Source organism: Adiantum capillus-veneris, chromosome 7 (genome assembly GCF_014529385.1).
Source record: "Adiantum capillus-veneris isolate H3 chromosome 7, ASM1452938v2, whole genome shotgun sequence".
NCBI lineage: Eukaryota > Viridiplantae > Streptophyta > Polypodiopsida > Polypodiales > Pteridaceae > Adiantum > Adiantum capillus-veneris.
The window spans coordinates 31216230-31243690 of record NC_140937.1 but is presented as its reverse complement, the minus strand read 5'-3'; the positions used below and the strand labels follow the sequence as shown (position 1 = coordinate 31243690).

General features: G+C 44.7%; 1 protein-coding gene across 2 annotated transcripts; it reads right to left on the bottom strand.

The window, feature by feature from the left end:
- Positions 1-1314: 1314 nt before the first annotated feature.
- On the bottom strand, positions 1315-27155 carry LOC147453636 (uncharacterized). 2 transcript variants are annotated; one of them, XM_086515758.1, is made up of 7 exons: positions 26166-27155; positions 25748-25879; positions 25407-25652; positions 25193-25309; positions 3170-3352; positions 2864-3078; positions 1315-1735 (listed from the first exon to the last, which is right to left on the bottom strand). In XM_086515758.1, exons 1-7 carry the CDS (start codon positions 26928-26930, stop codon positions 1582-1584), a joined length of 1812 nt encoding a protein of 603 aa, XP_086371884.1. In that variant the 5' UTR covers positions 26931-27155; the 3' UTR covers positions 1315-1581. The 2 variants fall into 2 exon arrangements, with proteins under 2 accessions (XP_086371884.1, XP_086371883.1); XM_086515757.1 differs by lacking the exon at positions 1315-1735 and adding an exon at positions 2117-2774 and having other exon boundaries at positions 26166-27148.
- Between the last annotated feature and the right edge of the window lie 306 nt (positions 27156-27461).

The window sequence follows — 27461 nt, the reverse complement described above, 5'->3', positions numbered from 1 at the left end:
AATGCGTGCATTGTAGGGTCTTGATGCAATGTAGATGGAAGGGGTTCCGCACGCAAAGGGCCACGTCATCAACACTCCTTTCCTTTCTAAACTCTACTGAAAATGGCAGAGTTGAAAGCAAGCAAAATTGGATGGCTATAATATGAGTGCAAGCAAAGTCACGTGAAGGCACATCAACCTAGATTTCAAAAGAGCTCACCACTCTAATTGAAGAATAGAGCCAGAGAGCCAGCCAAAGTAGGGAAGCCAAGAGGAATACAAGTGGACAATTTACAAAGGAGGATAGGTCACCCATCTCTCTCTCTCTCTCTCTCTATATATATATATATATACATATATATATATATATATATATATATATATATATACATATATATATATATACACACTCACACCAAATGCACATGGTAACCATTATCTTTCTAATGTAAAGCTCATGAGTCACAAGAGCTCATGGAAGGTTAGTTTTTCTATTTTGCTTATGTATTCCTTTACGGCAAGATACTCTGATGTATTTGATCTATCCTATAGGTCAACTTTGGCCTTCAAAGGACATTTACCCCACTTGAATAACAAGTCTTGAGTTCAACTCCTCGTCAGCTAGATCTTTAAGGTCTCTTGGGATAGTTTCCTACAACACTAAAACTTTCTTCTTCTCTTCTTCTTTGTGTGTGTGTGTGTGTAGACTTGTGTGGTCTCTTCAATTATTCCTACGATGTTAAAATTTCTCTTGGTTTCCTCCTTGTTGAACTAAGACGATCAATGTTGGAATTAGAGCCTACAAAAAATTAGTTCACTCCATTGCCAAGGTTGAAAATTGCAACCGCCCCCACCCATCCTTTGACGTTTACCTTGCACATGCATGGCAAAAATTTTGCTGCTCTTCCTAATGATGAGCAAGTTTCACAAGAAGCCCTTCCCCACTATCATTGAGAGAAGCACATCTGACTCTCTAGTCCAGACGAATCCTTCCCCACTATCATTGTCCCCTCTCTAGTCCAGACTCTCTACCATTTCAAATTTATAATAATGAATTCATTATGATTAGGCAAAATGAAGTTCGAATTGACGAGATGCGGTTCAAAGATGTTTGGAGACACAAAGATGCAAAGAATCATGAAAGGAGTTCTGCATGCAACAAGTAGGTGATCTACTTAAGAGTTTAGTATTTAGTACATTTGTAGCTTTCCATATACGTGTTCCTTCGTTTTGTTTACATTGGTTTCATATACCACTTGCAATCTAGACATTCCAATTGAATTGAGGCTATATTAATAATTTGGAAAACAGTATGAAGCAATTGGCTCAAAAAGCAGTATAGAAATTGAAGACTCTCCACAAAGATAAGCACTCTCTCACCCTCAAAACATGTGGCATCCATGCATTTTTCAGTGCCACATATGAATTGGCTATGAATGTCGATCCCACAAAGAAGTAACAAGTTATCTAACAAACAGATTATTGGCTACTTGCTGATTGCAGTGCTACAATTCTTTTGTATATCCATAGGCTTTAACCTGGGTGAATGACACAAAACTAGAAAAGGCTCACCCCTTGTGCAATCTGAATACTCTTAAGTTTTCATGAGCGCAATTGGACCAAGCTCGAGAAGGGTGGAAAATTTTGGTATTGCATTTTGACGGGACAATTGGATAATACCTGTTCGTCCAAGATGGGCAACCATGGAGGTTTCCCTGCCTTAGGAAGTGTGAGGGCACCCTTGCAACTTTCACCCCTGCACTCCACTCATCCAACTTCATGATGGTAACCTTGAAAAAACCCAAACCTAGTGAAAGACATTTATTCCCAAGAAATTTCAAAGCAACATTCTTACATGGCCAAGAAATTGAGTCAGCCACATACATTTGTCACACAACAATATAGAAGGGTAGAGACAAACCATGAAAATGGCTAGAGGCAACCAAATGATCCGAAAAGTTTAAAAGAGAGCATATAGCAAAGGACTACACAGTAACACCTCTCTCTCTCTCTCTCTCTCTCTCTCTCTCTCTCTCTCTCTATATATATATATATATATATATATATATATATATATATATATATATATATATTATTTATATATATATAATAAAATGGAGTTTGTTCAAGCTTCATATCTTGAATTTAGTATGAGATTGATCGAGCCTGGAGCATATTGGCCATTTAACACAACACTGGTGATTACACGCTCTCAAGCTTTAAATTACATTGCATCCATAATTGAAGTCGCAACCCTGACAAGCTCTGCAGCTGCACTCAAACTGACAGAATGGTTAAGTCATGCACATGACACTACATCTTTTGGCACTATATCTCATGGCTGCATCAGTGATGCTTCAACACAATGAAGAGTGCCCCTGCACATCTCGAAGATGATGTCAGTCAGATTCTTCATAGCTTCTCTAGGTGGCTAACAGATCATCGGAAAATGTCAGGACTGTTTCAGTCTGATAGGAGGTACAAGCATCCGTCCAAAACCCAGGTAGTCATGTGCAAATTGATCATCACTTGGTGACAGCATGCTTTTCAAATCCCACTCAACATTCGCACGTTTCATTATGCGAAATCTGGGGAGAATTTTCTTTTTAAGGCAATAACTAAAATATCTTGGGTATGCTACCACACCTTTAATAGGGTGACACAACACGTTTTCCAGCACATCCAGCTTGGGCTTAAGGACATGGTCAATTGAGTAGCCTAGCAAAGGAGGAAACCCACAAACCATAAAAGCTATATCTTGATTACTCAGGCCAATGCTCTTCAGAAACCTTATTCTGTGATCAAACAATTTGCAATCAGAAGAAACATTAAGCTTGAAATCTTATCGATCAACAGTCATTCATAACACTCCACAAGTACATACCTTGGCTTCAAGGAGTTTTCAAGGCTTAGCATAAGGTATTCTGGGTACCTCCGTAAAACATATAGCAACCGTTGGTTACGTATTCCAAGCTGTTGAAGGAATGTGATCTTCATCTGTAAGTGTGCCACGGTTGACGCAAAAATTGGAGGGCATCTCACCAGAAGCTTTAAAATATCACTCTCATCGAGTCGCCAACTCTTCAGAAAAGTGACGATCTGTAGCACAAACATCATCTCAAGTGTTAGCCCATAAAGCCCTTCAAGCAGGACACTTAAAATGGTCATCATATTCTCCAATCCATCTTACCTCATCAAACGAACGCGGCTTCTGTAGCAACAGTTGTGGGTAATGCGTCAATATTCTGCCTAGTGTCACCCTTTTGATGCCCATTGAAGTCAAATGCTGAGCCATCATTTGCATGGGCATTGTGGAGGATCCTAGCAGATTTGGACACTTGGTAATGCAACGTCCAATCTTTTCTGGTGGAACCTGAAAGAGACATGTCATAATCTTTGCAATTTTAATAAAATGAACAAATCACATTAGATGAAGAACCATAGGAGTAAAATTACGGGAATAATATTCAGCAAGTAAAGAAAAAGCTCAAGCTCTCTCTCTCTCTCTCTCTCTCTCTCTCTCTCTCTCTCTCTCTCTCTCTCTCTCTCTCTCTCGTAAACTGAGTGATCGAGCAACAAATCTGGGGAGATCCAGGAGGTCGAGGATGAGGCGATGCTCCCATCATCGGAGAAGGTTGCAGCAGAGGACTTTGACTTTGACATGACATTTATGAAAAGTAGGTAGGGTAAATGGTAGAAAAACCTATAAAAGAGTCACTTGGCCTTCAGTTTTTAGGACATCGGAACCCAGTACCTGCACAGGCATTCAACGTCCACAGCACCTTAGCACCTAGCATTTCCATCGCCAGCACCCCAGCATCATCAGTGTTTTTGCATCAGTTCAGCCAGCATTTTGCATCAGTTCAATCCAGCGTTTTTGCCCCAGACCAGCCTAGCCTTTTTGCATCAAATCAGCCCTGGCATTTCGCAAATCATCAACATGAAGTATTCAGCATCGGCGATTCGGCATTCAGCATTTAGCCATTGTATCTGCATTTGTGAGAGTAATTAAAGCAAGTACTTTTTATTCGCCCATGTAGATGCACCTCTCCATGATCTCACAAAGAAAAAGATATCTTTTGTATGGAGAGTTAAGTAGAAGGAAGCTTTTGAAAAGCTTAAGCACCTACTCATCCATGGACCCATACTCGTTGTGCTTGATCTTCAGAAACCATTTGAAGTGCATTGTGATGCTTCAGGTGATTGCATTGGCTCAGTTTTAAACCAAGAAGGCCACACAATAGCTTATGAAAGTAGACGACTTCGAGATGCAGAACTTCATGCTTCCATCTATGAGAAGGAACTCATGGCAGTTATCCACGCTCTTTCAGTTTGGAAACACTATCTTTTGGGAGCAGATTTTACGATCAAGACAGACCAACAGAGCCTTTGATATTTTCTCTCTCAATGCGAGATGGGCAAATTTTCTCTCCATGTTTCACTTCCAAATCTTACACACTGCGGGAAGTAAGAATGTGGTGGCAGATGCACTCTCTCGACGGCCCCAAGTAAATGCCATAACAAGTATACATCATCAAGAGTTGGAATCTCTACCCAAGATGTATCCTGATGACTCCGATTTTGGTGAAATCTAGCAACAACTACAAACTGGTACCGAACTCTTTCCGTACTCTATTAAGGATGGTTACCTTTATTTCCATCAGGCTCTTTGAGTGGCGCGTCCACTCAGAACAAAGGTAATGGATGAAGCACATGCTTCTCCTTACGCAAGCCACAGAGGCATAATGTCTAGGACACAAGCTCTAGAAAGATGTCAGAGAGTGTGTACCATGCCAAAAAGTTTAAGTATGATCGCCATAAGACTCCTGGCTTGCTTCAGCCTCTTTCGGTACCACGAGTACCTTGGGAAAGTATTGCCATGGATTTTATAATGGATTTACCGCGCACTCTGAATGGGAATGATGCAATATGGACTAGCTCATTTCATTCCAGTAACAAAAAACATTAAAGCCGATCACACGGCCAAGATATTTCTGGCCCAGATTTTTAAGCATCATGGCATGCCTAAAACGATTATCAGTGATCGTGACCCAAGTATGACTAGTAATTTCTGGTGAGCACTTTTTACGAACTTGGGAACTAAGCTGAATTTCTCTTCGGCTTATCATCCTCAGACAGGTGGACAAAGCGAGATCGCTAACTCCACAGTCCAGGAAAATTTGAAGTACTATGTCTCAGATAACCAAAGAGAATGGGAGAAGTATGTACCTCAAGCAGAATTTGCCTATAATTGTCACATGACACATCCAACCCTATGTGTCCGTGGACAAGCTACAGCACGACAAGGGTTCAATCAGTCCACTCAGTCTAGATTTAGAAGTGTTCTGGCACTTTTGTGAGTCTATTCGCAGACCGTGCATGCCCAGACACTTAGTGTAGATGCATATCCTCTGGTTGCACACAGCATGATCATAAGCATTCCCATCAGAATCCTTCAGGGCAATTTTCCAGTGCATTTAGCCTATTTTCCCTATTTTTGACATTTTTCACTTATTATTTTTTAAGTGACTTTTGTTGGAAAGTAGGTAGGGCAAATTGAGTAAGTTTGTATATAAGCAAACCTAGACTAGCACTAATTGGCAGAAGAGGCAGCAGGAGCACCATTGCTCAACAGGCAACTTCTCAGCAGAACCCCAAGCCCTAGCGTTTTTGCTCCACAACAACCACCTAACATTTTTGGACCAGATCAGCCAGCGTTTTTGCTCTTGCAGATCCCTGGCAACAGAAGACTCAACAAGAGACCTAGCATTTTGCAGTTGCAGGCCATCCGGCGATAGCAGAACCATTTTCAGCCCTAGCATTTTTTATTTGTAGATCAGCCCTAGCGTTTTGTAGATTCACCGCGACAGAACATCAAGAACCATCAGCGTTTTCAGTTTTCAGCCTTTAGACACCACAGAACAAGTCCTGAACCTCGCAAATCTCACCTTCTCGCAGCAGATCCTCGCCGCACGGTCAGATTCCGCAAGGTTTACAGTTTCAGCTGCGTCGTCGTTGCATCGTCGTCATCGATGTCGTCATCGACATAGAGTCAGAATTCAACAGATAAAGATTTGCAGATTTCAGCCCTTAGCGTTTTCAGTTTTCAGCCCGTCTCGTCGTCATCCTCATCGTCATCGACATCGTCGGCAAGTCCAAGCATTGTAGAGATTTGTGCAATCATAAGTAGACCGCTCTCGCCATAGAGAGTGGGGCCTTCGGAGGAGGGTTTTACAACGTCTCTAGTGTCGTATTCTCTTCTCTCTCTATCTCTCAGTCTCATACACTTGCACGCACAATGTCCATTCACTTTGTTCGTGATCATTGCACTCTCTCATTAAGAACGGAAGAAGGCTCTCCCTTCCATAAGAACAAAAAGGAACCTTGAGCACAGTTCGGAGCACTCATCTTGAGCAAAGTTCAAACATTCATTCCGTTGCACCTAACATTGGTATCAGAGCTTTGGCAGTGTTCTGTATCACTCAAGGAAAGAACCACAAGAATCACAAGAATTTTTTTTTTGCTTGTTACGGTCACACGAACCCAAGTTCACTTGGGCGTGTCGATTCCTAATTGTGTTTTTGAAGAGTGACAAGAAACCCAAGAAAGAAGGGCTTGTCCAGCCTCCCCTTGTGCCTCTTTTCACTCATTGAGAGCGGACCGTGCACTTAGCGGCCGGCCAATCGACGTGAGGTGGGGAAAAGCAACCTTGGTGTGAGCGCAAGGCCGCCAAGGGGTGCACCTGCGGAAAAGAGGAGAACTCGGGTGAAGAGAAGATCCTTCTCGAACACAGATTGCAAGCAAAAGAAGACCCTCAAGAACCTCAAGACCCTCAAGACCCTCAAGAACCCAAGAACCCAAGCCCCGCAAGAACCCAAGTTCCTCGTGAACTTAAGAACCAAAGATCATAGTGCATGGTCATCACTCGAAGCGGAATGGATACTTCGCTTGGAGGTGATGAGCATGAGAGAGGCAAAGAAGAATTTTCCCCACCAGGAGGTTTTTCCGACCCTCCCCCTTCCCCATCTACGACCCGGAATGCACTAACTCCTATGGAGGCTTTCGACAAGATGGTGATGGACATGAAGTTAGACTTGGAAGACAAAGAACGACAAGCCAAATTGGATCGCGAAAACAAAGAAAGTCAAGCCAAATTTGATCGCAGTACAAAGCCATAAAAAAAAAGAGCGACCAACACATGAAAGAGTTCTTGCGACTCTTTTCTCAAGTGCAGGCACAGATGCAAGAGATTCAGGAGACGTAGACTCTCTCAGTCTCTACTTCTTCAAAGCAAGACACACATGATTTGCATGATGATTTGAATGACTGATTTGCATGATGATTTGAATGATAAGGATGAGCATGATGGTTTGCATGAAGATGATGTGATTGTTCACAAGGATGATGTGTTAGTTGATGCTTTTTCTAGCGAAGCTAACCTCGTTGCAGATTCAATCAATCACGAAGGATCGATCTTGGCTCTCGAGCCTAGGTCCAAAGAACCCCCTCAGGAAGGATCGATCTTGGCTCTCGAGCCTAGGTCCAAAGAACCCTCACAGGAAGTATTATGTGTTCGCATGATTCATACGCACGCATTGTTCGAGTGTTTCATTCGTGATCGTTTCCTGTATTTTAGTCAGTGTCTTTGTGTGATCCCTTTTCCTAGGCATGACATATTGTACGTTGAGCACGTTTCACTCATGGATAAGCACGGATGTATGCGGATTATTCAAGAAAAGCTGAAAAGTATGCATTCAAGGAAGTCACATTCTATGTCTCTTCCTTGGCACGACACAGTTTTAGCAAGAGCACATGAAAGTATGAGCACCAAGCATGGGCATTTCCGTTGTGAATTGCCACAGTTGATCGCTCTAGATCATAAGAGAAAGATTCGATTTCATTGTTTGCGTGTGGGTGGTGAACGGTTTGTCACTCCGTCTCTTTGTTCATTTACATTGCATGCACAGTCTATTTAGGACGACAAGATTTTTTCCACTCGCTTTACATGAAATAGGTATGTTCATGGTTTTGTGTTGGAAATGGTTTCACGAATTTTCAGCCATGGAGCTTCTTGAAGACGAAAGAAGCATGACTTTAGACAAAGTTGAAGCATCGAAGGAGCCACAAGAGACCATAGTTACATGGGACGGTGGGTCGAGGTCGGGAACGGGAACGGGAACGGGAACGGGGACGGGGACGGGGACGGGACGGCAAACATCAGGAAACGGGAACGGGGGTCGGAACGGCAAAAAAAAAGAGAGTTTTTTTTGCATTTTTTGATCTACACACATAGAGCATCACTTTGACCATAAATTTACACTAAATAGACCAAAGAACACGAGTCATATAGGCGGAAATGTGCTAATAAAACATCGATGATCGATGGATACAAAATGAGAAGTGCATGCCACAAGGGCTCAAGAGTTTAAAAGCCTAAAGGACTTAGGACAAGCCTGAGGCCTCAAGGATAACAAAAAGTACAAAGGGCTATGTAGTAGGTAAGAGTCGTAGACTCAAGAGACTCAAGAGTCTAGACTCGAGAGTTGAGTGATCAATGATCATCAAACTCAAGAAGTGCTCGCCTACTGAATCTCCATATCCTCGTCGTAGTCGAGGTCGTCAGCGACGTATGAGGGCTCGGGAGGCTCGCATTGAGGCTCGAAGTCCTCCTCTAGCTCCTCCAAAAGAGTATCGGCCATAGATGGATTCTCTTGTGCTATCTCCCACTCAGTGAAGGGATCTGCCTCGTGTGTGACGCTCTTGGCAAGCATGCGCAAGTTAGCGTTCACAAACACCAAATCATTGGCCCTCTGAACCCCAAGGCGATTCCTCTTCTTAGAGGCAATGTGGCTGTACACACTCCATAGTTGCTCCAAGCAACTAGTGGTACATGCTTGTGGCTAAGGACACGAATAGCCAAGCGCTGCAAATGTGGGCCATCTCCTCCATAGTCCTCCCACCACAAAACCGAGCCAATCTTGTTGGGATCAAGTTGTGCATCTACACATCCATAGGAGCCCTTCTTTTGCCTGTAGTTGAGTAGCTCGTCTCTAATCTTGCGCCTAATGTCACTGCTAGGCTCAAGGCGCTCCAATGCAAGACGCCATCCGCCTTGTCGGTCTCTTGACGCCTTCCCTGAAACTCAGGGTCAAGCACATAAGCTGCCGCATGAAGTGGAGAGTAGTATCCATTCCACCTCGACTCACACAAGCCATGAATCTCCGCATACTGAACAGGGTCAGGCACAAGCTTCTCAAGTGCCTCTATCATCCGATCCATGGCTTCGTAGACTTTGCCAATGCATGGCTGCAAGCCATCCACCACTCGAAGTAGGTGTAGAATAGGCTTGACCATGGCGTCAAGAGTCTTCACCTCCTCCACCAAGCGGTGTCGTCGGCCCATTCTCGGCATTTCAATCCTGTTGCTGATGTAGACTCCGGCATGGCCTGGAACTCATCACTGAGAAAGAGGCCCCTTAAGGCTCCGCCACATGTAGACAAGCGGCCTAGCATAAGCCAATTGAATGCAAATCTTGTCTCTGAATATTTGAGCAAGGACAAGTGGCTTCTCTTTAAGAATTCATGGCGCACTTTTTGATGGTTGAGCACAAAGGAGACAATTCGAGAGGCGTCACCAATGGTGGGTGAAATCCATGACAAGTTCCCTATGTCCTTGAGGAGGTTATTGAGGCAATGCGCCATGCAAAATGTGACATGGATGCTGGGATACATGCCCTCAATGATAGCCCCGGCTGCCCTATTTGACGCCTCTCCATCTACAACCATACAAAGGACATTCTCCGAGCCGGTGATCTCTATGGTGCTTGTCCACTCCGCAGCAAGCATCTCGGCGGCCTTGCCACTATCGGATGCATCATGTGACTCCACAAAGTACATCTCCCCCTGAGAGTAGGCCACCACCCCGTGGATGGACCGCTTGCGGGTGTCGCTCCATCCATCTACAAGGAGAGAGACGCCATTGGTCTCCCACAAATCCTTTGTTGCTTGGGCCGCTTGCTCCACGGCAAGCTTCTCTTTGTCAAGGAGGGTGGTGCGAAGCCTGTCCGATGAAGGTGGCACATAAGAGGAGCCATATTCCCCTATTTTCGTAACCATGGTTCGGAAGTATGGAGACCTATCCATACAAAATAGAGCATGTTGTGTTAGTATGGAGACTCGAGAGTCGAGAGTCGAGAAGTTATAACACATTATAAATACAAAATGGAATATTGCAATGTGCATATGCCAAGGGAAACTCACCGCGAAGCATGGAAGGCATGTGGTCGTGGAAGAAGAATCGGGCAACCGGCCTATCCACCTCTTCCTTCAATTTAGGATTCCAATTTTCGTTGAGAGTGCTTTGGCGATGTGGAACCGAAGAGGACGGTGTAGATGCATGGCTCTTGAAGCTTCGAGAGATGTCGTCAAGGTTGACTTCCCTTTGCTCTCGCGGTGTCGCCGTGGCGGAGGGATCAACGACAACAAAACGGCCACTCTTGGCCGCTTCCGCAACCTCATTCACCGTGAGCTTCTCAAGAAGATCCAATCTCTTCTCGGGAGCTACATGAGGGCAAAACTTGAAACTTCACCTCGTGACCAGGTTCATGAAGAAGATGGGCTCGCACTTTGTTTGAACCACCCGTTCTCTTGTATGGGCATAGCTTGCATGTCCATGGTCTTGCACCGCCACCTTTGCCACGCGTGCTAAAGTCGACTTCACCCCACCACGACCACGTTTGCACGGCGGGCCTCCTTCGAGAAGAACCGGCTTGAGAAGTGGAGTTGGCTTGAGATGACAAGATGGTGGAGAGACTCGAGAGAGTAGAGCTTAGAAGTTAGAGGAGTTAGAGGAGAGCTTGTGTGGAGAGAGAGTAGAGGAGAGCTTCAAAGTGGGTAGAAGAGGGAGAGGAGAGCTTCAAAGTGGGTAGAAGAGGGAGAGAGTGGAGCTCAACTTTCAAGGGTAGAGTGTAGAGCGTACGGGCCACGGCGCGTAGTCATGCTTGAGCCTTGAGCAATGAGGCTATGAGTAGAGAGGAGAGCTTGAGCCTTGAGGGAAATTGGAATAAGTATTAAGAGGCCCAAGGGGGCTTTTATAGCCTCCCAAGGGCCAAGCCCCCCCAAAATATGGTAGTTGGGTTGCAAACAGCCGTTTAAAACGGTCATAAACGGTCATAAACGGCTATTTAACCTTGCCTGAAAACTGTCGTTCCCGTCCGACCCGGTCCGTCCCCGGTCCTCGGCCCCGGTCCGTCCCCCTGCGACCCGCCCGTCCGGTCAAAAATCCGACCGTCCCAAGGTGCCCCCTTCCGTCCCCCGGCCCTAGGGCCCGTCCCCCCCCGTCCCCTATAACTATGCAAGAGACTTTGTCGCTTTCGGCACGGCCCAAAGAAGCAAGCGTTGCAAACCTTTATGAAGTTCAAGTACCGCATGACCCACACATCAGAGTGGGCCAGCGAAGAGTCCCTTCCAGGATTCCGGATGATATTGGCGATCTCCCTCGACACCATACAATTCGGTACCAGTACCTCACTTTGAAAAGGAGGGGATGTCACGTGACACATCCAACCCTATGTGTCCATGGACAAGCTACAGCATGACAAGGGTTCAGTCAATCCAATCAGTCTAGATTTAGAAGTGTTCTGGCACTTTTGTGAGTCTATTCGCAGACCGTGCATGCCCAGACACTTAGTGTAGATGCATATCCTCTGGTTGCACACAGCATGATCATAAGCATTCCCATCAGAATCCTTCAGGGGAATTTTCCAGTGCATTTAGCCTTATTTCCCTATTTTTGACATTTTTCACTTATTACTTTTAAGTGACTTTTGTTGGAAAGTAGGTAGGGCAAATTGAGTAAGTTTGTATATAAGCAAACCTAGACTAGCACTAATTGGCAGAAGAGGCAACAGAAGCACCATTGCTCAACAGGCAACTTCTCAGCAAAACCCCAAGCCCTAGCGTTTTTGCTCCACAACAACCACCTAGCGTTTTTGGACCTGATCAGCCACCGTTTTTGCTCTTGCAGATCCCTGGCAACAGAAGACTCAACAAGAGACCTAGCGTTTTGCAATTGCAGTCCATCCGGCGACAACAGAACCATTTTCAGCCCTAGCGTTTTTTATTTGCAGATCAGCCCCAACGTTTTGCAGATTCACCGCGACGGAACATCAAGAACCATCAGTGTTTTCAGTTTTCAGCCTTTAGAAACCACAAAACAAGTCCCGAACCTCATAGATCTCACCTTCCCGCAGCAGATCCTCGCCGCACGGTCACATTCCGCAAGGTTTACAGTTTCAGCCCGGAAAACGCAGATTTCAGCATCTGCGTTTTCAGCGTGTCGTCGTTGCATCGTCGTCATCGCCGTCGTCATCGACATAGAGTCAGAATTCAGCAGATAAAGATTTGCAGATTTCAGCCCTTAGCGTTTTCAGTTTTCAGCCCGTCTCGTCGTCGACATCGTCGGCAAGTCCAGGCATTGTCGAGATTTGTGCAATCATAAGTAGACCGCTCTCGCCGTAGAGAGTGGGGCCTTCAGAGGAGGGTTTTACGTCTCTGGTGTCGTATTCTCTTCTCTCTCTCTCTCAGTCTCATACACTTGCACGCACAGTGTCCATTCACTTTGTTCGTGATCATTGCACTCTCTCATTAAGAACGGAAGGCTCTCCCTTCCATAAGAACAAAAAGGAACCTTGAGCACAGTTCGGAGCACTCATCTTGAGCAAAGTTCAAACATTCATTCCGCTGCACCTAACAATAATAACACCATACATTCCTCTACTAGAAACGCTCCTTTTGAGGTTATTTATGGCAAACCACATCTCCCCCCAATCCTTTTCACTAAGGAAAAGATATTTGCAGCTGATGAATTTGTTCGAAATCCGGATACCGCTTACACGCAAGTGAAACGCGCTATCCTTAGATCTCAAGAAAAGCATAAGAAAGCAACAAATAAACATCGTCGTCATCTCAAGCTAACTGAAGGACAATTTGTTCTTCTTAAGTTTGATAAAGCGCGACTTAAGAAACAGGCCAATCAGAAAGGAAAGGTTATAAAACTTTCAAGCAGATATTATGGCCCATTTAAGATTACAGAACAGATAAACGACGTAGCGTTTAGATTGGATCTTCCAGAGAATTGGAAAATCGATAATGCTTTCACATGAGCCTTCTACGACCTTTCGTTGGTGAACTTCAAGCAGAACCAGTTACAGAAGATCCTCCTGAGGAGGATGAAACTGAAGAAATACTTCTTCCAGGACAAATCCTTCATCATCAGGAACGCCAATTGAAGTCTGGAAGCACTCATCGTAAGTACTTAGTAAAGTGTCACGAGGACGTGGCAACTGCTAACTTTAGTTGTTGGTTTCTTTCCAATGGGTTTTGTTTTATTTTTGAGACCCTCTTCTTGAAGTAGCAAACGGTCGGACATTGTATGGCCAATGTGAACGGTAGTTTCACCCGCAAACGGGAAGTGGTCAACACTGGAATTCGTATAGTAAGAGGATGTCTAGGCTCAGAGCAAGATCATATAGGTCCCCCCGTCACACTTAGCAAGTTGGTGGATACTAGGGAGTAAACTTAATAAAGGCCTAAAGTCAAGGTGTGACTACCAACAGAAAGTATCCGACAGTTGGGCCACATTGCACTTTTGGATGCGGTTCCAATGAGGATAGATGGTCAAATGACCAGTGGGAGCCCAACGGAATCATTTCCTAAAATTTAGGGAACTGCTATTTTGGGCTGTGAAATGTGTTCGCTTCATTACCTCCGGTATGACTAGGGGAACATTTTACAACTCTGCCGCGAAGTCAACTGAGCGACCAGTCGGGAGATTTTTAAGCGGCAGACCCGAAACGGGCAAATGCTTGTAAATGCGCCAAGTGGCAGTTTTTCATGAACCTGCCTCATGCAAAAAAATGGGCGCTGAATTTTATGCTGGGAGAGGCCTCCTTTTGCATTTTGTCACAGGTTAAGAGCTATGGAGAGCTTCCTTTCCCCCTTATGTACAGTGCGGTGCCAAGAGTGATGCCCTGCACGCTACGTACTGCTCTCTCTCTCCCCTACGAGCAGTATGTTATGCCCCTCTAGTGGGCTTTTCATTTGACCAATGTACAGTTATGTGGGTTCATGCGCGATTGCCGAGGCAAGAGCCTCTTGCACAGGTACTGGATTAGCTAGCCGCTAATCCCCGCAGGTACAGGTGAATTCGGAGAGGTTTCACGTGAGAAATCTCGTCCGATTCAAAGGGCAAGTAGCCCTATAGGTGCGGGAGCTCGAGGTCTTGCTACAGATGCGACCGGCACGCGAAACGGAGCCCAAAACAGGGAATTACAGCCTGCTGTGTATTTTTGCAGGTTTAGGGTTTCGGCCCTAAACGGACCCCAATACCCCCAAGAGGTTCGGGGACGCGAGGGGACCGTGTAGAGGTGATCTGGCGCATTTTCGGGGCAGAAAACAGAGAATTCAGCGTGCTGCAGATTCTCGCCAGGTTTTGCAAAGTGTCCGTATGCGTCGGGAAAGTCATCTATTGCGTGGGGATACTAACTGTGAAGCGTCCTAGTATAGTTATGCTACCGAAATCGGGCCAGAACAGGTATTTCTTAGCCTAGATTGTGCGGGGCAGCTCGTGGGAGATCACAAGTTTTATTCCCTCTGTTAAAGAATAAAGAAATACCGAAAGGGGCGCCAATTTTGGGGCCTACAGGTTGTCGGCGTCTGTTTGGAGCATTCTAGCTTCCGAGCTATGTGTGTACTTAAGTGTTAATCCCCGTTACAGGTTTCCTTTGCACGTTCTCTCTGTGTGTGTCTAAAGTAAAGAATTTCGGGTGAAAGCCAACGCCTACCGCCCCACGGGGCGGTTTCATAAAGTTTACGAATTACTCCCCTCTAGATGCTCAGTGGATGACGGAATCAAACCTGCAAGATTTTCCAGACATCCCACATAAGTATCATGAAGCCTTACAGTTGAGGACAGTTGTTTAGAAGCGAGAGGGATGTAATATTTTTAGCTACGCCTACAGTTAAATGAAAATGATTTTTGTGCACACAAGATGAATATATGAATTTATGAATTTATGATACCAATTAATTATGAACGGGTAAATTTCCCGGTGCAATGTACACTTTGGAAATTTATCCCGGTCTAAATAGTATGATAAGAAGAGAAGTAACCGGAAACGTTGCAGAACCGATCAGAACAAGCGCATGAATAAGATGGTGTCCCTTAAGAGCTCACAAAAGTCATCATTTAATATTTTCACCGTGGCCGCCCACGGTTTTGGCCGGCCGAACACAATGTAAATACATCCCGGCGAGAGTAGACAGGTTGAGTCGAGAGAGGCATGAAAATGACCGAGCTAATCACGCTCCAGTTTGGTCAGAACATAAGGTTTTTATGTGTGTGTTTAAGTTAAAAGGTTAAAAACCTTATAAAATCAGTGACCGGACAGTATGAACCCGACCAAATCTAATAAACATTAAAAAATCCCAACCATAGCGTAAGAAAACTCTAGCAGCCAGTGTTTTGCTAATTTCGCACTCTCTCTCTCTCTCTCTCTCTCTCTCTCTCTCTCTCTCTCTCTCTCTCTCTCTCTCTCTCTCTCTCTCTCTCTCTCTCTCTCTCTCTCTCTCTCTCTCTCTCTCTCTCTCGCAAGAGGCGCCATATGGCCAGGAAGCTCACACGAGGATTATAAAAAAGGTAGCGCTAGCATTTGGGGAGTCTGGCTGCAACAGTTTCCACCCGCCCAGAGTCTCTCCAATGAATTGCTGCTCTGGATCCATGAAGGGCTCGTCGGAGGCCACGAAGCGCGCAAGAACAGTTAAGGGCAGCCCAAGAGCTTGTGTGCGTCCCTGTGTGGACTAGTCGCACTCAGACAAGCATAGTACGGGCTGTCCGCACAAATTTCAACATTCCGATCGCATTCAAAAGCAGAATTCAGCCCAAAAGAACTCGTGTGGGTACTTCCTACGCGAGCAGGATAACAATAAAAGTATTTCCCACCCAGGAAATCTCGAGTACGAAGCAAAATTAGCCATCCACAGCTACAGGTATGAAAATTTCAGCCGCTAGGCTTATGAATTTATGTGCTCTTACGCATCAAAGCACTGAGTGGGACAGCAGCAGCGTATGCTGTGTTGAATTTATGCGCTTGTAATTATCAGAAATTATAAGAAATCTCCTTTTAAGGGGGGGGGGACCAACCCATTTTCTAGTCCCTAGTGCTGTGTCAATTTTCTTTCATTATTCTCTCACCTTTATATTGTGTAGAGTTTCTGTTTTCTTAAATGAAAATTCGTAAATAAGATATAAAAGTGTACGATCACGTTTCCGTTTTTGTGACAATATCCTTGTGTTTGTGTGAGGTATCAGATCTGAGATAAAATCCTTAAACCCTTCCGCTGCCCCTGAGATTGGTGTTAGAGCTCTGGATGTGCTTCAGCTTTGCAAACTCAAGGGAAGAATCAAGAACTCAAGAAGAATCAAGAACCCAAGGAAACCTTGCACAGAATTGTTTCCTCTCTATATCAAAGAAGTTTCTGCCTACAAATATTAGCCATTCCCAGTCTCCCACCCGTTGTCCATCACGCATCGCACGTGCTCCCATCTTCATTGCTATGTCTTTGAACAAAGATTGCCATCGGATATGCGAAGATCCAAATCTTGAATAACAACATCTACTTGTCTTGTATGCAGATATGAAAGGAGTTGGAGAATTGATCCCTAGCCCTCTTCTGCATTTGAAGAATTAGGTTGGAAAGAAGATAGATAAGCATTAAGTAGTAACCTGTTTAGTTGATTATGCATAAGCTTGAGTAGTCATAGCTATGGAGACTTGTGTAGGCAGGATGGTCAGTGACAGCTCTTAGTTTTGAAAAAGCAGAAGATTGAGATATTCGGCATTCAATTCCGAGACGTCGTAGGTTATCATTACCTAAATACTTTTTGAATTTTTATTAAACGTACCCTGCAGTATGGGTGGTTTTAGGATATTTGGAAAACATATATGGAAAATGAAAATAGGGACTCTCTATTATCTCTCTCTATGCTAACATGGTATTTCTTACAAGGCCCAAAATTGAGTCCAAACTTTTCCTAATGTCAAATATGTCCAGGCAACCTCTCAAGAGCCACACTTGTACCACATTCCAAATTCTATTCTCTCTCTATGCTAACATGGCATTTCTTACAAGGCCCAAAATTGAGTCCAAACTTTCCCTAATGTCAAATATGTCAGGCAACCTCTCAAGAGCCATAGTTGTACCACAATGAAAATAGGGACTTTCTATTATCTCTCTATGCTAACATGGCATTTCTTACAAGGCCCAAAATTGAGTCCAAACTTTCCCTAATGTCAAATATGTCCAGGCAACCTCTCAAGAGCCACAGTTGTACCACATCCCAAATTCCAAGAAGTCGCGAAAAAGCCTCTAGTAAGACCATCACCACCTGGACAAGAGGAATGAGCCAAACTACGCACTGCATCTCGCAACTCATCCAAGAAAAAAGGAGCCATTAATTGAAGGCACATGTCTGTAGTCGCGCGCCTCCTCGTTAAGTGTCAAACCTGATCTCTAGCTTGTAAAATCTTCGGAGTGACTGCCTTTGTTGCGAACAAGAGCTCATAGAAATCTGAAGCTGCGGAATCCTTGATCGAACGCATCATAGATCTAGTTGGTCTCTCTCTGCGCATAGCAAAGAAATCCTTGTTCATCCTATCCCCTCTCGAGACCCAATGGGACGTCGAAGCATGAGAGTAAAACTCAGACCTCAGGTCCTAGAGTCGGCGTAGCTCCTCCAAAATCTCTGTATGTCTGCCTGCAAAGTAAGGATCATGTGGAGAGTCCTGAAGGATGCACAATCTCTCTACCAAGAGAACATGCCATCTCTCTACACAAGCGATTCGACTCCATGATGCAAGATGCTAACAACTGTGCAGGTGAGGCGGTAGAAGGTGTCACAGACTTGGACACTCCAAGTCAAGAATCCACCACAACACACGAGAGAGAACTGAAAGAACTGAACAAAACTGAGAGAGAGACGACACGGCACGACGAAGTTCCACACCCAGAGAGATTGGCCCCAAAGACTGACGCCCCTTTCGGTATTTCCTTATTATTAATGCTTCACAAAGTACAATGTCCGAGGGTCCTCGTCTCAGCAGTGCTCCCAAGCTAATCTGCCTGAAACTGAGGCCCTAGTAATTTATATACAGGCCCTGGGCCTTCCAAAAGCAATGTACATGAAAAGCTTCAAGCCTAAAAGCATCTAGTCCCAATTCCTGGTGCCAAAAGCTGTCAGCACAAATCACGAAAATCCGTACAAGTGCCACATCAACAGCCAACGCGATTTACGAGATGTCCGTACAGCATTGCCACGTCAGCAGTTCCACGCAGATTGGGGGTCCTTGCTTTGTTTCAATGTTCTTGTGTCCCCTGGGCCCCATCGGACAGGACCCTATAAGTTGAATTCAACAACTTATAAAATTGGACCTTTCATTTTTGGCCTCTCAAATTGGTTCTGTCACCGACGTGTGACTACTATCTATCCTTTTTGTTAATTTCTTTCTTATTATTTATTCATTTTCACTTTTTGGAAACACCCCTCTGGAAATCTAACTGCCCTGCATTGCATAGCTAGTGTGGAACTGTTCAGAGGGAGTCTAGGCCCAAGGGCAAGAGAGCACTAAGGTTGGACAAGGACTATGGTTAGCCAAAGTGGGGTCATTGACTAGCCAAGTGGAATCCTTTGCTACAGAGGCTACATTTCAGTTCTTGGTGTGGCTGCAGTGTACAAAAAGGGTCAGATGACCTAGAAAGATACAATGGCAGCATCTCCTAAAATTTAGGGAACTGCTATTTTGGGACTTGAAAATGTGTTCGCGTCATTACCTCCAGAATGACGAGGGAAACATTTTATTACTCTGCCGTGAAGTCAACTGGGCAATCGGTCGGGAGATTTTTAGGCGGCAACCCCAAAACAGGAAATAGCCTGTAAATGTGCCAAGTGGCACATATCTGTGCACTTTCCTCGTACAGGAAGAAGTGGCGCTGATTTTGGGAGAAGGGAGGCTCATTTTCAATCTGTCTCACATGTTGAGAGCTATGGAGTACTTCCTTTCCCTCTTTTGTACAGTGCGGTGCCAGGAGTGATGCCCTGCACGCTACGCACTACCCTCTCTCTCCCCTATGGCAGTATGTTATGCCCCTCTAGTGGGATTTTCAATTGACCAATGTACAGTTGTGTGGGTTCATGTGCGATTGCCGAGGCAAGAGCCTCTTGCACAGGTACTGGATTAGCTAGCGGCTAATCCCCCGCAGGTATAGGTGATTCGGAGAGGTTTCACGTGCGAAATCTCGTCCGATTCAAAGGGCAAGTAGCCCTACAGGTGCGGGAGCTCGAGGACTTGCTACAGATGCGACCGGCACGCAAAACGGAGCCCGAAACAGTGAATTACAGCCTGCTGTGTATTTTTGCAGGTTTAGGGTTTTGGCCCTAAACGGACCCTAATACCCCCAGGAGGTTCGAGGACGCGAGGGGACCGATGTACAAGTGATCTGGCGCATTTTCGGGGCAGAAAACAGAGAATTCAGCGTGCTGCAGATTCTTGCCAGGTTTTGCAAAGTGTCCATATGCGTCGGGAAAGTCATCCAATGCGTGGGAATACTGACTGTGAAGGGTCCTAGTACAGTTATGCTGCCGAAATCGGGCTAGAACAGTTGAAATTCAGCCAAGGTTGTGCGGGGCAGCTTGTAGGGAACCACAGCGTTTATTCCCTCTTTTAAAGAATAAAGAAATACCGAAAGGGGCGCCTATTTAGGGGCCAATCTAGTGTCGGTCTTCTCATACAGGTGCAATCTAGCAGCTTGTATTCCTTTCCCCTCTTGTTGTGTCTTGAAAGTACAGGTAAAGTGGGCGACAAATTAAATGGGTGAAAGCAAATAAGGTTTAAGTCTAAGGTCTACCGCCCTTTTTGGATTAACAGGCCAGTTTCGGGTTCTGCAAGTTGTCACAACTTCTTCTATATCTTTCAGCAGGGCTCTGATCTCTCCCTGTCTGGAGCCTGTCCTTTAGGTCATGCCACATCATCACTTTGTGACATACCCCCCTCTTGAAAGAAATGTAATCACCCTCGATTACGCCTACAAAACAAACATAAGCCAACAACCAATCCAGTAGACATTGACTCTAAGTACCAATGCACTAGACAACACATATCTACTACTTGTACGAAAACGACAGTCATTGAACATTCACATCACTATCCCCGTCAAGATCTTTGATGAGAATCATGGTCATTGTAACGTATTTAGCAATCACATCCAGATCTCACCAATCTCTAGCAGATGTCAGGATTGACTAAATCTTGTTACTATCATATCCACATCACCCCTCAGGTGAATCATGTAATGTGCAACATGACGGTGCATGCTCAGGATGAGTGATCAGTGCATACTCAAGGTTCCTTTTACTGAAGGGGGGAGAGAGCCCCCCTTACTTAATGAGACATTGTGCAATGGACCAAAACAAGAGAGAATGGAAAACTGCGAGAGAAAGTGTTGTGAGTGATAGAGGTGTGAGTGAGGAGAGAGTGTTGTGAGTGATAGAGAGAGAGAGAGAGAGAGAAGATTGACACCAGATGGGGTCCCAAACCCCTCTCCAAGGGCCCCCCTCTCTCTATTACGTATTTGCTTTAGATTGCACAAAGTCTGGTACAATGGTTCTAGATGCTGAGATGCTTGACGACAATGATGATGACGACGTTTGCGGTAAGTGCTGAAACTATGAGGCTAATGAGCTGAAATCTGGAAATGCTATGGCTACCGAATGAGATCTACGATTGCGGCGAGGCTAAGGGCTGATCTGCTATCGTCGATGCCGATGATGGCTGAAAACTGAAAAACGCTAGCTGTTCTGAGGGCTGAAAACTGAAAACGCTGGGTGTTCTGAGGGCTGAAAATTGAAAACGCTGAGGTGACTATGGGCTGAAATCTGACCGCTGGTGAACTGCTGCGGTGACGGGGTACTGACAACGATGACGAGGCTGAAAACACTGATCAAGGCTGAGGTGAATGCTGGTGTTTTTGTTGGCTGAAAACGCTGATGCTATGGCTGAGAAAACGCTGGTATTGATGACCATCACCAGGTGCTTGGTACTGCTGGTACTGAGAGGCTCTGCTTCTCTGATTCTTTGTTGCACTTGGTGCCCCAAGGTTGCATATATAGGTGCAAATGACTCGGTCAAGTAGGCTCCCCAACAGCCCCACAACCAGGAAATTCAAGGGTCAATTAATAATAAAAATGCCTATAAGAGGTGGTTCACATGCGGTAGGAAAAGGGTTCACATGCAGTGAAAATGCTTATGCTTGGTGCTAGGTATTGATGCTAAATGCTAATGGGTTGTGCAATCAGAGGGTCTGCAGCTACTCTTAAGTACTTGGACATGCACGTCCTGCGTACAAGCTCACAATTACCATAACACTTCCTAGGCTGTCCTAAACCCTGGAAATAGGAGTTACAGCTTGTCCACGTGCACATAGGGTTAGATGTGCACGTGACATCCCCCCCTTTTCAAGGTGAGGTATTGGTACCGAGCTGTATGGCATCCGTATAATCCACCAACAACTCTTGGGGTGGTCCCATTTCCTCTGGCATAATTCCAAGTCGAGCCGCCAATTTAGTCGAAATGAAGTTCCTCCATCGAAGAAGATAAGGGCTTCTTGATCTCGTACTTTGCCCCACACTCTGCAGAGCTCCCTACTTTCATCCATTTGCTCATGGTCGGTCCCCACAAAATTTGCTACCAATCCAACTTGTCTTTCTCTTCTTTGCTCACTCCTCTGCTGCTCTCGAACACTCAAGCTTGTCCTCTAGCTGTTCGTTTGGTGCGTTGTTAGGGCAACTGGCTAAAACATGCCCATGCTCTCCAAAACCGTAACATTTACCTTCCTTAAAGTATTCAGCCCATTGCTCTGCCGACAGTCAAGGGCCTAAGGGTCTCTTCTTTTGTTGTTTTCCCTTCCCTTTGTCACTGTTGTTCGTATCTTGTCCGGTCCAAGATGTCACTAATCGGGGTACGTAAGAGTGTCCCCATGCATTGCAAACCCTTGCTTTGCATGTCCCACCAATTGTCGCATGGACTCGGACTTCTTCAGCAGACAATAATCTCGTATCTCTTTGGGTAGACCATAGCAAAATGTTGCTTGAACGTAATTTTCTTGAAAGAAGAGGTTGGTAAGAAAGTGTCCCAAAATCTCTACCAGTAAGTATCCAAGGTATCGTCCTTGGTCATCCTCAGATGATTCCAAGCGGTGATCACATCACGTTCGTATTCTTGAGTGAGCCATGAGGAAGTAAACACTCTTTTGAACTGAAGCCAAGGTAGACTACCAAGTTTGTGTGTTCCCTTTGAGGTAGGATGCCGCCCTCCGGACTTTGGAGTGCTCAGAATAGCATCCTGCAGAGTAGGCAATATCAAACTATTGAATGAAAGCAAGGGCTCTGTGGGTATCCTTGAAGCCAAAAAAAGTGTTAAACTTTATTGCTTGCCCGGCCTCCTTAAAATCTTTGGGTTTCTTCTTCTTCTTATCCTCGAGAAAATCGTATTGGTTGGCTTTGAAAAGTTGCTTCTTCTTTGCAAACATCGGCTCATTCGGGTCCAAGGAAGAGAAATCCTCGTCTGAACCGTCAAAGTGCTTTCTGGATCTTCTATGGGATCGACTCTTCTTTGCCTTCTTCTCCCCATTCGGTATTTCTTCATCATTAATGCTTCACAAAGTACAATGTCCGAGGGTCCTCGTCTCAATAGTGCTCCCAAGCTAATTTGCATGAAACTAAGGCCCAGGCAGTTTATTTATAGGCCCTGCGCCTTCCAAAAGTATGAGATCTAGACTCCAGCAAGGAGGTTAGAGGGGGCTCCAAGTTCTTTCTTTGGTTACTCGTTCTCCTATAGGTGATCTATAGAAGGCTTACGAAATGTTGGGAGTAAGCACGCTTCCCACATTTGTGGGAAGCAGCATAAAGAGGCTATTCAAAAGCACTCTTCACACCGAGCTACTGCGGTTTGGAGTTGGTTCACAACAATCTTTGTGCACCTATGCAGAACCCTTCCTTCAGCAAAGCTCTTTACTTTAAGCTACCAATGGATGATTTTAGCCGCTTTATTTGGGTATACTTTCTCAAGCACAAGGACGAGGCTTATGATCTTTTCAAGAATTGTTGTACACTGGCAAAGAAATAAAGCAACGAAGTGTCGCCACCCTCGACAATCACAAATGGTGTCTTCCCCATCGAGATATGAGCAATGTTGTTATATACAAACTCCACCAATGACAAATACCGCTCTAGTGATACTATTCAAAGATAAACACTTTAACAAGTCCGAAACCACTAAATTGGTTATCTCTGATCATCCATCGGTCTATGGATGAAATGACAAAGAGAATTTAAGCGTAGTACCCACATTCTCACACACTGCTCTCCAAAACAAGTTGGTAAACCGAGAATCTCTATCTGAAACATTAAATATAAGCATCCCATGTAACCAAAAGATGTGCGAGACATACAGTTTTGTCAAATGATCAGCCTTCATTGTCTTCTTCAACGATCCAAAATGAATCTGATTGCTAAATCTAACCACAATAGTCACTATGCTATCATGCCCACTCTGAGTCTTGGAAATACCAAAAATGGAGTCCATTGTTACACTCTCCCAAGGGCGATCTAGAATCCGTAAAGGCTTGAGGAGTCGGGTCACTTTATGCCTATCATACTTCACTTTCTAACATACCATGCACATGAGCTTGTCCACATCCTTCTTGAGTTGTGGCCAATAGAAGTATCGGCAATCGCTCAACACCGTGTTCCCTCTGTGCCTAATGAAAGGAGAATTATGGCTCTCCTCAACACCTTCTACCTCAGACTACGAGTCACACACAACATAGTCTATTGCAACAAAAAATCTTCGTTGAAGGAATGCTCAAAAATTGTCTCCCCACTCTGTACCCTGCTGAAGGTCTCGCCAAAATCAAGGTCTGTCGAATAGTTGTTTACACTTATTATTCTTGAGCTCAATCTTCTTAGCCCCATAGTTCACTATAACGTTGTTCTAGGCATGCCAAGGCATCCTAAAAGAACATCACGCCCTTCCAAAGGCACAAAGTTCCGCAATTTCATGCCCCAGTGCCGCTAACACTGCATCCATCTACGGCCCCATGGAGGCTTGATTCAAACTAGCTGCCACCTCTAGTGAGATAAAGTTGGCCTTGGCTCCGCTATCAAAGAAAATTAGGGCTTCTTGGTCTTGTACATTACCCCACGTCTTGTTGAGCTTAGTGTTGGGATCAGCGTGATCCTCCGGCATCCGCATGAAACCCAGAACAAGTTCAGCCTTGCTTTTCCCTTCCTTGGCTCGCTCCTCTGCCGCTTCCGATGTTTCTGGTTTGTCTTCATTTTTCTCCTCTTCCTTAGGACACTTCGGCAAGATATGTCCTGTTTCTCCACACCCAAACCACTTTCCTTGCTTGTAATACTCCACCTTTTGCTCGGCAAACATATCACAGGTGGTAGATTTCTTCTTTCGCACCAACTTCTTCGATTTCTCTTCGTCCATTGATGCTTCTTTCTATGTAGCTTTAGTCACTAGCTCATCTGTAGTATAAGTCGATGCTCCCGTTCTCAACGAAAAACTATCCATAGCATGTTCCATGAGTCGTTGTATACTTGAAGACCTCAGCTTCAAACAACAGCTTACAGCAATACCGTTCAAATAGATGAAAACAGCTTCTAGAACTTGACCCGATCTCTAGGTGCTTTCCCATAAATTAAAAGCGTAGACCACGAAGACTGGGCATTCCCTTTCACGTGGGATGCAAATTGCAAAAATTGATTGAAAGACTTCATGAGAACCAAAAATGCTGATTAAGGTAGGGTTCTCCCAAGGGTCATGACATAGCCATTCTCAACACTATGAAGACGACACATCAAAACTGCAGGATGAAAAAAAATAAAATAATCATTTTTGTAGGCTTTTTGTTGATATCTATATGTGGGACAAGGTGGTTCAATAAATACCTGTGATATAATATCTCATCGGAACCGTCATGAAAAATTTTGCTTTCTTATCTACTAGGGCCGCATTTATGTTATTAAGACAAAAAAAAGATCACCAAACTTGCCAAACTTTTGTCTTCCTTTTAACATGAATTAACAAAGATACCTTAACAGTTATAAGGAAATTAGTCAGCAGCTTCACATTGCTCTCTACACATCTGCTTAGAATCCATGGGTATTTCACAACCATCCTTCCAAAGTTCCTTGGTCTGACGCTTGCATCCTTCACATAAGAAACGTTCAAAAATTTAAATCGCGGATAAAAGAATCTATAATCAAAGCCGTATGAATTGAAAAAAAAAACAGGAGCCAAGCAGTACTTTTTTCAAGGTTCGTAGCCGGCTCTGCAGCTCTTCCACAGAACGGTACAGAAGAATTGACGGAAAACACATTACCACAGAGGTGACTCTTTCTCTAGGGACACCAATCTCTTCAAAATAACTCTTCAAAGTCCTGAAATCTGACTCTAAATCACGAACGAGAATTTCAGGAAACTCCTCAATAACAAGTGGCATGGCCTCTCTTGGGATATTCAAAATGTCTGTACCTCCACGCTTTGCTTCCATCTAAAACTTGAGTTCAGCATTAAAGGTACTATCAAAACGATTGTAGTTTAGCCAAACAAACAGCGAATAAAATAGTGCTACGAAAGCAATGAAACCTTTTCAAAAAAAGACAGCGATTTTTGAAGGGCTCCGTCTGCACTCAAAGACATTCCCCGCATCATCCTACGGGTCCGAATGGCAATACCATCATCCTTCTCGTTTGGAAAAACATCCTCAAGTAACCTTATCTGCAAAATCGAATATAATTACTTACAAGCCACAGGAAAGATACAGCATGTGAACACCTTTAGGAGATCTTTTACTAGCAAGAAAATTGCTGTGAGAGATTCCACTCTTAAGTAGCAACTAATGTAGGTCATCCTTGCAGTGAGAAAGCTACGTATAAGCACAATCTTTTTGTATACAACTATTTTAAATGGAGAACTGAAAAAACCATTCTCTGATATTCATGACTTTCATAATCGAATCAAAACCCCAACTTCTGACGCAACAACGGGCGGCCAGTAGAAGCACCTTCTGCAGCACATCAGCAATATTTTGAGAAATGAGAAAATGGCACACTCGAGAAATCTTGCGCTCTTCAACCCCGATGCTCTCAACTAGGGCTGCAAATTGCCTGCTGGGGTTCGCAGTAGCAAGCTCACAAATCTTCTGGTCAAGATCCTGCTGGGTTGATGGTTGCTGGGCTGTCCAGGTGGCAAACTCATCCAGCTCATGGGCTGCACTGATGAGAAATCGAACAGTAATAGGGGCCTTAGAAGCAACTAAAACGGAGTCCTTCTCTGAGAGCCCTGCCTTGCAAAGTGCATTGGCTAGCCCACTCTGTGCCGCAGTAGCATAATCACGTTTGATTGCAACATCTTTCACCGTGTTCATTATCAGTGTGCTTCTTGATGAAGGATCGTCTGTTATTATGTCTACCCTGGATGTGCCAAACTCCTCTCTTGGTCTCGAAGTCCCATTCATGCCACAAAGCTCTCCACCCACTGAAAAAACTACCTGTTTGTAACCCCGTCTCATCATGAAGACACCATCCTTGGTTGCTCCCTTCTGGGTGTGGCCTGGAGACGAAAATTTGCAGAGCCAGATCGAATTGCTTTGATGCAGGGAAATACGGCTACCTAAAGGAAAAATTCTTTGAGCAAAGGAAAAGCCTCTTTGAAAAGGGACCTCTAGCCACGTGACTGCACGACAAGCATGGATGAAATTCGAGTAAGAAAAGCGCGCTGAAGAGCAAGGCAGCTCGAGTTGGTACTGCTGATGAGACGAGTTCCACATTGAAGCTTGCAATCTCTACAACTTGAGCACGAACATGTAACGTGTAATCCCCTACAGGTATGGTTAAATGGAGCTCGCTTCTTTAGCCTGCCAAATGCTGAAAACTGGAAGCTCTGAAGGTTGGTGCAGAATGGGTTTGTAAAACCCTTGCCTCCAAAAGGGAGGGTTTAATGGGATAAAGCCTCAGCACATAACACTGCTGGCCAACGCATAGGCAATGGTGAGCATATGCGGGTGTGTGTGTGTGATGGGATGCCTCTTTTCCTACCTGTGAGGTCATTGTACATAGGGTGTGTGCGGGTGTTTCAAAGTTCTTGTACTCAATATTAAATTAAAAAACCATGATGTTTTTCACATGTCTTTTGATGAGAAATTAGGGGGACGATTAGCCACCCACTATGAGCATACATGATGCTACATGTTTCACTTTGCAACGTGCATTGGAAGAGTGTGCAAAGTAATGATGTATCACCAAGTTATGTAGATACAAGTTCCATGGATCATAATGCAGGTTCTAGGAGTTCCACTTCT

Excerpts from the sequence above, each read along its gene's own strand:
- LOC147453636 (XM_086515757.1), bottom strand. The coding sequence starts at position 26,930 with ATGTGGAACTCGTCTCATCAGCAGTACCAACTCGAGCTGCCTTGCTCT. Across the intron at positions 25,310-25,406 it reads GGCTACGAACCTTGAAAAAA|GATGCAAGCGTCAGACCAAG; the intron begins GTACTGCTTGGC and ends TCTTATGTGAAG. Across the intron at positions 2,775-2,863 it reads GAAAACTCCTTGAAGCCAAG|AATAAGGTTTCTGAAGAGCA; the intron begins GTATGTACTTGT and ends GTTTGATCACAG.